Below are 15,319 nucleotides of genomic sequence, written 5' to 3'. Positions count from 1 at the left end.
CTTTACCACCAGCGCCACCTGGAAAGCCCTTCATATTTGTAATACCTGTAAAAACCGTCAAATGTTTCAGATGGTGAGCAAATCAAACTTACCCTTTAATCTGAAGATGAGGTTGCACTCATGCTTGGCGTAAGCCTGGATGTATGACACAAAAGCTTTCATGCCCTTCTCAAACACAGCTCTGTCGGCCAGGGCCATGGCCTTGAGCTTTGGAAGGAGGTCGGCTGTGTTCTTCTGGAGTTTCATCTCCTGCAGGGGGCACTGCACAGGGACCACATCGTCACTTCTGGCTGGGACCACCTCCCGCCCAAGGCTACCCCCTCAGAGCCAGTGCCAGTAAAATCAAAGGCAAAACCACTCATTTTAATCTTATCCAGTGGAGGCTTTGAAGCCCAGATCCAAACCAAGTATTTGACTTGGTCCAGAAAGTATTTTAAATTTTCTAAAGCGAAGTTTAAAATCAGATTTTACATAACAATCCTGATTTCTGGTTGGAAAATATGGTAACATAGGTCTGTGTTCCCAAGTAATGACGCTCAGCTGGGGCCAGCAGTGGACCCCAGAGCCTCTCCACAGCCTTTTATAAAGCTACAGACAGGTTCCCACACTGACACCGCCAGCCCGGCCCCAGTCTACATTCTGGACCACTTTCTGGAAAAGAACTTTTCCAACTACCCTGGCTTTGGGAATTCCACAGAAAAAAGGAAGAGAGCTTACTTTTTGGTTAATTGCAAGGAAGCTGATATACGACTCTTCCATGGGAAGGAGAAACACGAGCGCGCTGCCGCCATGACCGATCCGGGCCGTGCGGCCACAGCGATGCACGAAGGCGCTGGAACGACACGGGGCGGGGACAGTCACCACCTGACAGCTCAGCAGAGCACTGGCCTCTGGCCACGCAGCTGACGCGCCTAAAATGACGCCAGGAGCCACCTGACTCCACGGCTCAGTCCCAACTCTGCCACTTACTAGTGTTAGAGAAGAACTGGTGATTAAATATACACACTGCAGACCAGAGAGCAATCTCTTAGACATTTAATGTCAACTATAAAACTTGTAAATTTATGCCCATCTGATGATACAGGTAGGAAGACGTGGTCTGAGCGGAAAATTTGGGAAACAATGAAAAGTAATATAAAAGAGAAAATGTAAGTGATTTGAGTCTAACCCCTAACTCCACCCAGAATTAACAAGTATTGCTTAACAGTTTGTATTTACAGGCATTTTCCTATGTTCGGAGGCATTTCCTAGAAATATATGCTTGCTCTCAGAATAACTGAAATCTCCATATGTAGGAGAAGGCGATGGCACCCCACTCCAGTACTCTTGCCTGGAAAATCCCATGGATGGAGGAGCCTGGTAGGCTGCAGTCCATGGGGTCGCTAAGAGTCGGACACGACTGAGCGACTTCACTTTCACTTTTATGCATTGGAGAAGGAAATGGCAACCCACTCCAGTGTTCTTGCCTGGAGAATCCCAGGGACGGGGGAGCCTGGTGGGCTGCTGTCTATGGGGTCGCACAGAGTCAGACACGACTGAAGCGACTTAGCAGCAGCAGCAGTGTATTTTTCCTTTAAACACTCTATTCATGTGCATTTCTGCAAGAACTTTTAAAAGGTATCTGAAAACACAGTACAGCATCACTGCTGACCTGTCAGTGATGACGCACCAGTTCCCGGCTTTTGCTATTTCATAATGTTTTGACAACCATCATTATGTTTGCCTTCCTCACAATTCCTGTTTCGTTAGACTAGATTCCTAGACAGAGCAAGTAACATTCTCTGTACCTGGCATTACTGGGAGGATCATACTGCAAGACCCAGTTTACTTCAGGAATATCTATTCCTCGGGCCATCACGTCAGTGCACACTAAAATCCCACTAGAAAATAAGAAAACACCAGCTGAGTAAGGAGACCACCATTTGCCCACCATCAAGCAGCTGTTACTAATTTGAAGATGATGACAGTAAAAACAGATGGCAGAATCTCATGGAAGCAAATATATAGTAATAACATTTTGATTTTTCTTCCTCCTAAGAATCTCTAGGACTTCACAAGTTCTCAGTGAAATTTGTAAAGAAGTGGGGAGATAATGAAAAGATGGATGAACAATAATGAAAAGATTTTTTAACTAGCATATTTCGATTGGGGAAGAAAAAAAACAAAAACACTGTATTTGGTCTAATCCTTTGCAGCCATTAAAAACAATGAAATTTTCCCTCTCATACTGAGGTGTAATCATCAAGTCTATCACTTTGCCTAAAAGATTGTTTTTAATATAGCCAGAATCAATAAGATCACTGATCTTTTCAGTGATCAAGAAAAACAGAAAAGTATATCTATGCACAAACAAAGTCAAGTTACAATCTCCAGAGACACAGCTTTCCTATAGTGTAGTCAACCTGGAACCTTCAATGGGTTTCTCCCATCTGCTCTGTCCATCCATTCATTCAACAAACAGCTTACCAAACCCTGGGCCAGACCTGGGCCAGATAGTGGGGAATCCAAGAATGAACATACCACACAGGCTCCCGTTCTTATGGAACTTACAACTGAGCAGGGAAGTTGACAAGGAAGTCAGTGCAGCAAAGCAGAACGGGCTCAGGGCAGGGGGAGAAGACGTGATAACCGGGTTAGAGAAGGAAGAGGGTTCCAACACACAAGAAGGTCTAGAGGCAGAGCAACCTGCAGAAGAGCAGAGAGGCTGGAGATCAGCCATCTCCAGGGAAGCCAACCCACCTCTGCAATTTGCGAAACTCCATGAAGATCTTATTGCGCTTGTATTTCATCTTTCCGTGAATGCACATAATCTTCACACCCTTCACCAGGGCCTCCAGAGCCTTTCCGTAGTATTCCACACAGGCGCAGGTGCTGGGGGAGGGGACAGGGGCTTTGATCCCTAGTCCAAGAACTAAGATTCCACATGCCGTGGGGCAACTGAGCCCTTGCACCACAATAAGAGAAGCCTGCCTGCCGCAACTAAAGAAAGGCCATATGCTGTAACAAAGACCCAACACAGCCAAAATAAAAAATGTGTAAAGATCCGTGCCTAGTGACCGCTGCCGGGTTCCCCAGTTTTCCACGAGTCACAGCATATATAAGGATGCAGTTTTTACACACCAAGGGCCACAACCCACAGATCTTGAAAGTAATCTGGTGGGTCCTAAAATCAATTTAGTGAGTCTGAACCAGCATTTTTTAAAAATCAGAGCAGAACAGAAAAGAAAGCATCAGAATGCCTCCCACCTAGTCAAGTGCAGTTCTGTGAAATCCTTGTTTCAATTGCGTGTGTGCGTGTGTGTGAGACAGAGAGAACCAGGTTGTATTTCTAACTATGGGTCAATATTAGTTACTGCAGGTGAAATGATGGGTGGAAAAGAAACATGAAATTCTTTGGGTATGCCAAAACACACCACTGTGGGTATATATGGAGGAAAAAATAGCCCAAGAATGCATGCCATTCTGACAACAGGACATACCCCAGCATAGCAGACACTAGGCTGGCTGATTAAACAGCATCCCAACCACTTCCTCCCTCATCTCCCGCTACTGCAGAGGCTGGGACAGCTACCCACTCATTTATCCACCTCTCACAGTGAGGGGCTGCCAGGTGACCCATCTTTGGCTCATGCAATGAAAGCAGAAGTCAGCCAGGGTCAGGGGCAGGTGTTGTCTGGGAAAGCCTTTTGCTTTTCTGATTAAGAGTCAAATATAAAGAATCGAATCGCCAGTCTAAGTCCGACGCAGGATACAGCATGCTTGGGGCTGGTGCACGGTGATGACCCAGAGAGATGTTATGGGGAGGGAGGTGGGAGGGGGGTTCATGTTTGGGAAAGCATATACACCTGTGCTGGATTCATGTCAATGTATGGCAAAACCAATACAGTAAAAATAAATTAATAAATAGACAAAAAAAAAAGAGTCAAATATAGTAAGTACTGCCCTTCCCCCTGCCTTTCCTCTTTTATCTGCTTCCGGTACAGATGTGACAGGGGGGGTCAAAGCGGTCATCTCAAAACTAGAGCTGACCTACAAGGAAGGAAAGGCCAAGACACTCACAGAAACACTGGCCTTGATGTTGCTGAGACAGAAACCAATGTTAGGAACTGCCTACCTCTGGACTCCTTTTTACAGGAGAAAAATAAACCCTTCCTGCTTGAGCTGCAGAAGTTGGGTCTTCAGCCACTTGCAGTTAAACACACTTCTAACAGAGAAGCAACCTAAAAGGAATTCCAAAACTGAAGACTACACACACATGCACACTGAACCCCAGAAGGACTACCTGAAGAAGACCAGATGTTTCTCCTGCTTACGGTTTCGAAGAAAATGTACCAGCTGATTAAATTTCTCATCTGCCTTACAGACCTGCGAAATAAAAAGGAAAACCGATAAAGACAAATTTGCTGACAATAAAAACAACCGCACAACTATTTTCAGTTTGGGCCTTAAATTTTAAGGACTCTAACTGCCTCCATGAAGAGGAAGACTTCCACTAGGATGTTACTCAGTCCACTGAGCTCAGAACATCAGCCCCTGCTGCTGTCACATGTTATATCACATAATCATGTAACTGAGGACAGGGAGTCACTCAGTGCAGTAAGTACCTCCCAAACCCCAACGTGCCAACCGCACCATGCCGGCCGTAACACCATCTCCAGGGGAGGGCTTTACCATATACAATACAGGTCCTCAGATACAGCCTAAAGACCACAGATCGCAGCTCTGGAATTGGACCCAAGGGTCAGTATTATTTAACAGCGCCCGTGAGATTCTGAGGCACGGCCATGTTCAGAAATCACTGCTCTGAGGTGAACACAGATTCCCAGAACAGACTGCACAGAATTACTTCACAGACCTCCATGGAGACAGACTGGAGCTCCTTTCAGGCTCCCAAATTAAAGACATGTAAATCCACCTGAATGCATTCCCCCTATTTTTATTAATATTAAAACCAAATCCTCTATTTGGAATTTCTTTCTCACACACCCGGACATTTCTAAATGCAGTTGCTTAAATGAATGGAAAAGAGCAGAATGCAACAGCAGCCACAGTGGGTTCCAAAGCTAATTTATTAGTATGTACTAAGCATTGGCCTAAAACCTTCATGTGTTTTAATAAACCAACCCTCACAGCAACCCTATGAAGTGGGTGCTCCCTGAGCCCCTATTTTACTGGTGATGAACTGTAAGTCCACCTGGTTCGGTTAGGAAGGGACAAAGCCGAGCTGCGCACCGGGGTGGCCGTGCCCTTGTGCCTCTGCTCTTAACCACCTCACCGTCCACGGCCTCCTCTCTCCCCTAGGAAGAGCCGGCTGCCCAACTTTACCAGCCTGGCTGCAAGCGGAAACAGCAGCACCAAGTATAATACCCCTGGTCCGATTTCAAAAACATCCTCCTGACAGCTGCACCAGAGGCAGTTTTCTGATTTGCAAACTCTTTTGCCTTGACCCGCCTACCCCCGGACCCTCCAAGAACTGACACAATGAACGGCAACCTCCTCGCCCTTACAGTCCACAGCACTAGGGACACTGGTTTGGAAATGGCCCACTTTCTCTGCAAACAAGTCACCGTGCTCAGGAGCTGGGGAGCCCCCCTCGGCCAAAAGAAAAACACTGTTCCCTGGCTGACGATATAGAGGTGCCCTGTCAAGCAGGGACACTGGCCTGGCCACCCTGGCTGACCATCCTCTCTGGATGCCTCCTGGCTTGAGCCAGTGACCAGAGAGGACAGAAGGAGGGGACTCACTACTAGCAATCACATTCCAAAAAGCCCTCCCGTTGCCTGGTCAGGAAGGGCAGCAGCTAGGATTTACTGCTACATATTGAAAGCAAGTGAAAGTGAAGTTGCTCAGTCACGTCCAATTCTTTGCAACCCCATGGACGGTAGCCTGCCGGGCTCCTCCGTCCATGGGATTTTCCAGGCAAGAGTACTGGAGTGGGTTGCCACTTCCTTCTCCAGGGGATCTTCCTGACCCAGGGATTGAACCTGGGTCTCCCACATTGCAGGCAGGCGCTTTTCCATCTGAGCCACCAGGGAAGAACTGAGCAACTCTCAGCTCCAAAATGAACACACCAAACATTTAGGTTCCAGAGCGGAACACTGTCACCTAAAAAGGCTCCTTCAGAGAGTCTATCATTAGATTTTGTGTTTGAGCTGCTTGTCTGGCTGTGCCCTTCTCTAACTCAGGCTCATACTGACGGCCCAGGAACTGTGTGTCTCATGCCTGTACCCAGCACACCCCATGCACATGTCAAAAAGTTTGATCACTTGGGGGTAGGAGGCCCAAGGACACCATCCCTGGAGAGTATGCTTAAAACACAGTTATGCCCATGTTAACTTACTTATTCATTTACTTGCTGAATGACAAGTATCATCACACATACCATGTATACCAGCCCTGCCCCAAATGCTGCACTTGCAAATGTGCCTCAGGGTATCATTTTACAGACTCAGTTACCTAGAAAACTGAAAGCTAATCCACAGAGCACTCATCATTATTAATTTTTGCTTGCTTTTTGTTTTAACTGCTAAGAGTTAACATATATTAGTGGGAACATGGTGTATCATCATATTGATAAAACATACAGACAGTGAAAGTTAAGAAAAAAGCACTTGAAAATCATTTTTCAATTAAGTAAAAACTTACTTAAAAATCTAATAAGCTGTTCAAACAATTCTTATAGCTGATCATTTCAAAGGAAAAATGGAATTAAGCTTATCGAAAGTAGTACGAATCAAAAAAAATTGGTAATTTTTTCAGTAAACTGCTTTGACTAACAATACTGGTTCTACTTTTTTCCAGGTTTACTGAGGTACAATTGGCAAATAAAAATTGTATATTTAAGCGCATTTATACAGTAAAAATATATACATGTAGTAATACATGTTTAAGGCGTATGATGTGATGACTTAACATACATATACACAGTGAAATGACTGTCATAATCAAGTTAATATACCTATCACTTCACTTCACCTTTTGAATTTTTGTGAGAACGCTTAGAACCATTGTTGGCAAACTTCAATCTCAGTAAACATCACTGTGAACCACAGCCCTCGTCGTCACTGGCTGGCAGGGGTCGGCGCATGCTCACCATGTAGTGGTTCTCCAGGCGGGAAGGGGTCTTCTGGGTGCTGCTGGCCGCCACGCCCTTCTCCTTCACCGAGATGCGCACGGGGTTCCGCAGGCCAGCTCTCACCAGGTTCTCCACCTCCTGGGTCTGAGTGGCCGAGAAAAGGCCCGTTCTCCTCTGCTTGGGCAAAAACTCCAGGATGGTGTTTATGCTAAAAAGAGAAGGGCTCATCTTAACCCCTTACTTATGAGCATAAGGAACAAAGGGTGTTTTATGATACGAAACAGGTATTTTAGAAGACTGGAAACCATAACAATATTTACAGTAGCTATTACTGGAAGATGAGACTATGGGTGATCTCTATTTCTTCTTTATACTCTTATTTTCCCAACATTTCTTCAATATAAACATATACGTGAACTCTTATAATGGGAGGACAATTAAAAGAGTGCAATTAAAACAAAACTTTTTGAGACTAAAAACTATTGAGCTGCACACTATTTAATTGAGCAAACTGTGTAGCATATGAATTGGATCCCAATAAAGCTATTTAATTCTTTAAAACACACAAAAACTTTTAAAGAGCCATGAAGGAAAATGCATCAAAGAACAACTGAAATTTAAACAATGTGGGAGAATTTGATGGATCAAACAACCTAGTGATATGAAATTCACGTGCAGCTAACAAGAGATATAGTCACCAAGTGATAAAGGAATTCCACCTTGGGGTCCTTTCCACCCTGTGTCACCCAACATCCATTAAGTCCAAACTTCAGTACCTTGTCTCGAAACCCATGTCCAGAAGCCTGTCTGCTTCATCCAATACCAGGACCTCCAGGGACCTCACGCAGCTAGCCAGATCGAGGCCCTCAGCCTTCCTTCGGAACATGTCCTCCAGGCGGCCTGGGGTTGCCACGATGATGTTCCCACTAGGAAAAGAAAGTTAACATTTATTGCACTCAGTGAATCTCAGGGACCTTTGTGATTCCAAACACAACTGATGTATCCCCCCGTGCATGACGGCTCAGTAGTGTCCCACTCTTTTACGACCCCATGAATTACAGCCCACCAGGCTCCTCTGTCCATGGGATTCCCCAGGCAAGAATACTGGAGTGGGTTGCCATTCCCTTCTCCAGGGGATCTTCCCAACCCAGGGATCGAACCCCAGTCTCCTGCACCTTCTGCATTGGCAGGTGGATTCTTTAACACTGTGTCACCTGGGAAGCCCTATCCTTCCAAAAACGTCATCTAAATCCCACAGACGTCATCCAAATCCCACTCCTCCACAGTGGGAGGAGAAGGCTGCACCATGAGGAGACAGGTCTGAGTTCCAGGCTGAGATTGAGGGCAGGGCTCAGCAAACGCCCTTTGGCCAAATCTGGCCTCCACTGTTTCTGTGACATTTTACTGGCACGTCACTCCATATCCTCCTTCATTCATGGGTTGCCTCTGGAGGCTTTCACACACTAACAGCAGAGGGGAGCTGTAATGACCCAGACTGTGTGACTGACGAAGCTAAAATAATTACTATCCGGGCCTTTACTGAAAGGACCCTGTCTTTATTCGACTGCTTTAGGCCCCGGGACACTCATCTATAAAATGTGAATGTCAACAGAACTAGAGACAATTTTATGTAAAGATCACAAACTGGCAGACTGAAAGCCAAATGTGCCCCCCCCACAGACTGGGTCCCTACAGGAAAGTTATTATTATTTTTTTTTAATGTGAATTACATCCAAATGTTAAAAAAAATCTAGACTACAAAAAATTAAAAACCTGGCAATACAGAGTCCTGTAGCAACATGTCAACTGGAGATGAGTATTCAGGCATAAACTAGCCAGTTTCTCCCAATCCCCACTTCACAGGTTTATATTTTCCTCCGACTCCTGTAGGAACTCGAGTTTGTGACCCCCCGCTACAAAGCATCTCCCATTGTAGCTGGACACAGCGAGCACTCAGAAAAGTTTTGTCAAGAATTCACTGACAAACTGGGCACAAAATCTATCACTGCTTATTACAAACTATTATTCATAGTGGGACAATAAAATGCCACAGGCTGACTGCCATCGTGTATTCAAATGTTTATTCTAAATGTTCAGTAAACACCTGCTGTATGCTCCCCTCCTTGTTAGGCCCTGAAGGTAAAATGTGGCAGACTACCACCACCCTGACTTTCATGAGCCGCCTGGGGATGCAAAGGAGCCAGGCTCGTACAATAGCTGGGAGAAAGCCAGCTCACCGTAACGGCAGGGCGGACTGGAAGACCACGGCAGCACAGAGTGCCCACACCTACATCAGGACCCATCCTAAGGGCCAGCAGGGGCCGCTGAAGTGCTTTCAGTGAGGGACACGACCTGGCTGGCACGCTGGTGGCTACATGGAGAGTGGATAACCAGGGCTAACAGTAGAGACATACAGCAGAGGGACTTCCCTGGGGGTCCATGGTTAAGAATCCACCGTGCAACCCAGGGAACATGGGTTCGATTCCTGGTTGGGGAACTAAGATCCCACAGGCCAGCGGGAAATCTGAGCCCTCGAACCACAGCTGGAGAGCCTGTGTGCTGCAAGATCCCAAGCAGCCAGAAATAAATGACAAACAATTAATTTTTTCAAAGGTAAAGCAACACACAGGAGAGAAAGAAAGAGCAGTTACTGGAGTTCAGGGGAGAAACGAGCAGAAGAGCTGGTGATGGGAAAGTTGACCCGTTAAGAGATGTGCTTCAGAGAGAAAATGCCAAGGATCTGGTGATGACTAACTGAGAGGAGGGATGTGGGGACGGTGAGGAGTCAAGGCTGACTCCCTGACCTCAGGAGAGGCACACAGGGGAAAGATGAACAGGAAACTCCACATGAGGTATGAGCCTAGGGATGAAAATTCCAAGCTCTTGTTTTAGATGTTTCCGCAAAAGCTGTGAGATGCCAGTCAGATGCCAGGGAGACAAGTGGATTATCTGGGGCTCAAGGCGAGGTCAGGGACCACCTCGGGAGAGACAAGACCATTAACCAGTGAGCAAAATGGGAGGTTGGCAGGAAGAAAAAACTTTTTGTAGGGAGGGGAGTGACTGAAGGGGACGTTTCCAGTTAGGTCTTGATCATGCATCAAGTTCAATGTCAAGAGCAAGCAAAGCAGCAAGGCAACTCACCCAAGCTCCTTAAATCTGGCGACATCTTCTCCAGGATTCCTGCCTCCAATCCAGAGAATCTGGCTGAAACGAGAGAAGGGTCTCTGAGGTCAGGAGGAATGGCAGCCCGTGGCTGAAAGTTTGGGACTCTACCCCCAACTTACCTGAACTGTGGGAAGGGCTTCGTGAAATGAGACAAGACCTCCTCTATCTGAACAGCCAGCTCTCGTGTGGGTGTGATGATTATGGCGCCCACCTAACCACGTGGCAGGAAGGGACACGATTAGCGGAGCCTGAAGCTTACAGAGCTGAAACTGCACAACCGGCACCCTCCACCTCATGGAGGAAGGTTTCCAGGGCACTTCCTGGGCTTTTCCGCAGTGCGTGGCCACAGTGCGTATCAACTAGAGCTGAACCTTGAATGATGGGGGTGGCGGGGGGTGGTTAGGGGCACCAAGCCTCTGCAGAGTCGAAAAAGCACTTGTGTCCAGTCGTGTCCAACTCTTTTGTGACCCCATGGACAGGAGCCCATCAGGCTCCTCAGTCCATTGGATTTTCCAGGCAAGAATACTGGAGTGGGTTGCCATTTCCTCCTCCAGGGGATCTTCCTGACCCCAGGACTGAACCCGAACATCCTGCATCTTCTGCACTGGCAGGCAGATCCTTTACCACTGTGTCACCTGGGAAGCACAGCTGAAAATCTGCCTGTAATTTAAAGTCGGCCCTCCATGTAACAGGGTATAACTGGTTTGATTCCTCTGTAACCCCATTCCACATGGAGGGATTAAACTATCAATTGGCAGAGACCTATAGTTACTCACTGCTGATAAAACCCGCACTTAAGTGGACCCGCACCACTCAAACCTGTTATTCAAGGGTCAGCTGTAGTCTGAATCACAGTCACTTCTCTACAAAGCAGCCAAACACTACGTTAACAAATACTGAACCATGGCTCCTAGGGAAGTGAGGTTAGGTTCCCGCGAGCCTCTGGTCATCTTTTTGTCAACCTAACAGTACATAAGCTTGTTTTACACACATGTCTGTTTAAAGACACCTTACTTTGTAAGTCAAGTATACTCCAATTAAATAAATAAAGGTATCTCATTGAATATACACTGTTGATTCATTAACGTTGAACTCAAAGCCACAGCGCTATCATGCATGCCTGAATGACGCTTCTGTAACACGTATTTTCTCAGTAAGGTTCATCACAGCCTCCTTGCGCTCAGGAATGCTCAGCAGTGCTTCGGCACTATGTTTGGGGGTCATTTTAAGCAGTGAAATCACCACATACAGATACACACACACACACAAAGACATCACAGCAGTACGTAGACCAGGAAAAGGACCCGTGTTTACAGTCTGAGAGCAGGAACCAGAGGCAGTCACCCTCTTCAGGCTCAGCTGGGAACGTGCCATCAGTGTCGCTGCCCCAGGCAAGGCCCCGCATGAGCACGAAAGCATGGCGACTGCTGCCTGGGGAGCCTCAGATACATGCTAAGGAGCAGCAAAGTCATAAACACAGAGCCTGCGAGTCATGAGGACACACTGTACTTTTCTTCTTTCTTCAAGCTTTTGACTAGCTTTTTCCTCAACTGTGAACTCTCTGATGACTAGGGGAAAATAAAGCGCTTGGTCTCCTCACCTGACTCTTCTTTAACTTCTCTTCCCTCCTCAGGAGAATTTCCACGATGGGGATGACAAAAGCGAGGGTTTTGCCACTACCTGTGACCTGAAAGGGGAGGAAGCTGCGGTTTGCTTTTCCTCCAAGTTCGTTCTGGAGGGCAAACGGGAGAACGGGCTGCACTGCCAAAACGTACTCACCGCTTCTGCAGCAACGTCTTTGTTTTTCAAGAACAGAGGGATGGTTGCGGACTGAAAAGATAGACGGCAAATTACCAGTTATGGGATGCTGTGACACCACAGACGAGGCCCAAAGCCCAAGGAACACAGCACTGGCCTTGGTCACACTGGATCCACTGCAAAGTGGACTCTGATCAGTCACCACCAGGGACCTCAGTGTGGTCAGGTAACACGGAGTGGTGTCTATGCAGATGGCGTGCAGGGGAAGGGAGTCGAGCTGGGAGTTGGGAGTCCTGAGTTCTAGCCCTGCCTTGCTTACTCTTCCCCTCTAGACCAGGAAGGGGCTGAAGACAGTGGTTTTAAGGTTCCTTCCTGTCCTCATAGCACAAAACAACGATTCAAACGGGCTCTTTCATTATAAACACCACCGAGAACCCGCAGGTTTACCAGGGCCCTGGCCCTTTGATTGCAGCAACAAGCAGCTGAACCTGAACCCGACTCAGATCTTGGCTTCAAAGTTTCCCCCTCCCCACCGTCCAGGATTCCACTCCTGGTCCTCAGCGCCTGAGCTCACCCACTGCAGCACATGCAGAATTTTCCTAACTGCCTCGGCACAAGTAAGTCTCAGGGAACATGTGGCAGTTACTGTAAGGTAACTGGAGATGTTGTAAGTAGTCAGAACGAGGTAGGGGAAGCAGGAGGTGGTTTGTTTCTAGCACCTAATAAGTAGAGCCCAGAGATGCTGTTAAACAGCCCACAACACCCAGGGCCATTTCATATAACAAAGAATTATCCAGTCCAAAATATCAAGAGCGCAGACTGAGAACTCTGCTATGGACCACTGCTGCCCAACAGAAATAAATATGATAAGAGATCAGACTTGTGGTTACCAAGGAAGAGCGGGGGAGGGAGGGGACGGACTGGGAATTTGGGGTTGATAGGTGCAACCTATCACATTTAGAAATGGAAAAACAACAAGGTCCTACTGTATAGCACAGGGAACTATATTCAATCTCCTGGGATAAAACATAATGGAAAAGAATATTTAAAAAAGAATGTATCTATGTATAAAACTGAGTCACTTTGCTATATAGCAGAGATTGACACAACACTGTAAATCAGTTATACTTAAAAAAAAAAAGAAATATAATGTGAGCCACATACTCATCTAGCAGCCACGTTAAGAAAAGTAAAAAGAGGGACTCCCCTGGTGGTCCAGTGGCTAAGAATTCGCCTTGCAATGCAGGGGCCTGGGTTCGATCCCTGGTCAGGGAACTAAGATTCCACATGCTGTGGAACAACTAAGCCTGAACACCACAGCTACTAAAGCCCACACACTCTGGAGTCTGTGCCCACAGTGAAGGATCCTGCATGATGCAACAAAGAGCCGATGTAGCCAAATGAATAAATAAATAAATTTTTAAGCAAAAATAGACAAAATGAATTTTTATTTATATTTTATTTAACCTAATATCATCCAAAATATTGTCGGCTCGATGTGTAAGCGATATTTTTTAAATGAATGAGATATTTTTCATTTGTCTTTCATGCTAAGTCCTCAAAATCCATCATAGATTTTTATATTTAGAGTACATCTCAATTTGGACTCACCATGTTTCAAGTGTTCTTAATAGTCATATGTGAGTGGCTACCACAGTGGACAGCACTGAGACCACGGACTCTAATGGCAAATATTGGGTCCTCTCTGCCCAGCAGTCCCAAGGCATGACACACAGCACTGCCTGCCTCCTCCATACCTTTCCTGAGGAGCCTACGCATATCTCAAGATTCCAAAACAGGACTCTAGATTTTCCCTTTGAAGACTGTTACGCCTGCCAGCTTTCTTTACCTTAGTAAATGATACCAACAATCAACCAGTCACTAAAGACAAAAACCTCAGGGTCCCTCTAGATACCTCTTTCCTGACCCCCACATCTGGTCCCTCAGCAACCCGAAAGCTATCTCAAAAGCGACTCCTCAATATCCACAACCTCCTCTCTATTGCAAGCCACCACCACCTCTAACTTGACAACGGCCTCCTAGTGGATGGCCTCGCTGCGTCTCTTACTCCCCTAAAGTCCACTCTCTACACAGCAGTCATGGCCCTTCTCTTCCTGCAGCCTCCCATGTAAGACGGCTTCTCACTACATCCAGAATAAAATACAAGATCCCACAAGTAAGACCCTGCATGGTCAGCCCTCGATTTGCTCATCTCTTACGCTACTCATGATGCCCCAGCCACAAAGGCCTTTCTGTTCCTCCAAGCTTATTCCACTTGTAGTGGCATTTCTCTTTGCTGGAATATCCTGCCTCCAGTCATCCCTTGGCCTCCTTCTCATTCAGGTTTCAGCTTAATGACACCTCCTCCAAGAGGCCTTCTCTTATCTTACCTTCTGCCCTGTACTTTCTTGTCACTGTCTCCTCCACAACACTGATCACCAGCTGAAATTACCTTATTTCTTTACTCCCTTCTCTCTCTTCTGCATTAAAAAGCAAGGGCCATGAGTGGGGACCAACACTGCAAAATCCCGAGTCTAAAAGAGTACCTGATACACAGTGTGTCCTCGAGAAACTGCTTGAATAAATGAGTGAGCTGGACCAAGACACTTCACTTAGCCCACATAACAAGACAACAGGCTACATTTACTGAGGGTCCGTAACATTGTCTTAGGTAATCCTCACAACAATTCTTAGGTAATACTATTTTCGTCATTTCACACGGAACGGAAATGAAGCTCAGAGAGGTTAAGTCATTTGCTCAAGGTCTCACAGATCTACAGAGGGCAGGATACGAACCAGGTACTTAAAAGCAAGATACGAATTTAAGAGTAGGATACGAGCCAGGCACTTAAGTCCCAGCACCTAAGAGCGGATGGAGGAGAGCTGTTATGAAAACCCTAGTGCAGGAGCGCCGCCGCCTGCCGCCTCTGCCTGGCGATCATTAACCAGCTAGGCATCACCCAAGTCGGTGAAACAAAAAGACGACAAGACAAAAAAGTCCCAGCTCTGAGTTTCCCTTTCCCAACCTGCCCCCTTCGCACCGAGGGCCCTCCTCCCCCAGGGCCTATGCCGAGTACCTGCACCGGCGTCATGTACGGAAAACCGAGCTCCCGCAAGACACTCAGCACCTGCGGATGCAGCGGCACCGGTAGCGACTCCCAGGAACCCTCCGTCACGTGCTCCATGGTGCGCTCAGCCACCGAGCTACTACCCGGACGCCTCCCGGGAGCACTTCCGCTTCCGTTCGCCAAGCCGGCCGCCCGGAAACCGCACCCCCTTCACAAAGATCCGGAAGGCGGGAAAGGCACCTTTGGAGAAGGA

The 15,319-nt window shown here is 46.9% G+C and overlaps 1 protein-coding gene across 1 annotated transcript in view; it reads right to left on the bottom strand.

Moving 5' to 3' along the window:
* DDX55 (DEAD-box helicase 55) overlaps window positions 1-15,222 on the bottom strand; it is a 17,214-nt gene extending 1,992 nt beyond the window's left edge. The window contains exons 1-12 of the mRNA XM_005691355.2: window positions 15,076-15,222; window positions 12,020-12,070; window positions 11,841-11,927; window positions 10,360-10,451; window positions 10,217-10,279; window positions 7,852-8,001; window positions 7,094-7,283; window positions 4,283-4,365; window positions 2,740-2,871; window positions 1,788-1,880; window positions 718-832; window positions 93-261 (exon numbers count right to left, since the gene is read on the bottom strand). Coding sequence (XP_005691412.1) covers window positions 93-261; window positions 718-832; window positions 1,788-1,880; window positions 2,740-2,871; window positions 4,283-4,365; window positions 7,094-7,283; window positions 7,852-8,001; window positions 10,217-10,279; window positions 10,360-10,451; window positions 11,841-11,927; window positions 12,020-12,070; window positions 15,076-15,183 — 1,333 coding nt within the window. The 5' untranslated portion in view covers window positions 15,184-15,222. The remainder of the gene's footprint in view (window positions 1-92; window positions 262-717; window positions 833-1,787; window positions 1,881-2,739; window positions 2,872-4,282; window positions 4,366-7,093; window positions 7,284-7,851; window positions 8,002-10,216; window positions 10,280-10,359; window positions 10,452-11,840; window positions 11,928-12,019; window positions 12,071-15,075) is intronic.

The sequence above is a fragment of the Capra hircus genome, chromosome 17 (genome assembly GCF_001704415.2).
Source record: "Capra hircus breed San Clemente chromosome 17, ASM170441v1, whole genome shotgun sequence".
NCBI classification, from domain to species: domain Eukaryota; kingdom Metazoa; phylum Chordata; class Mammalia; order Artiodactyla; family Bovidae; genus Capra; species Capra hircus.
Note: the sequence above shows the minus strand (reverse complement) of the source record. Positions and strands in the feature narration are given on the sequence as shown.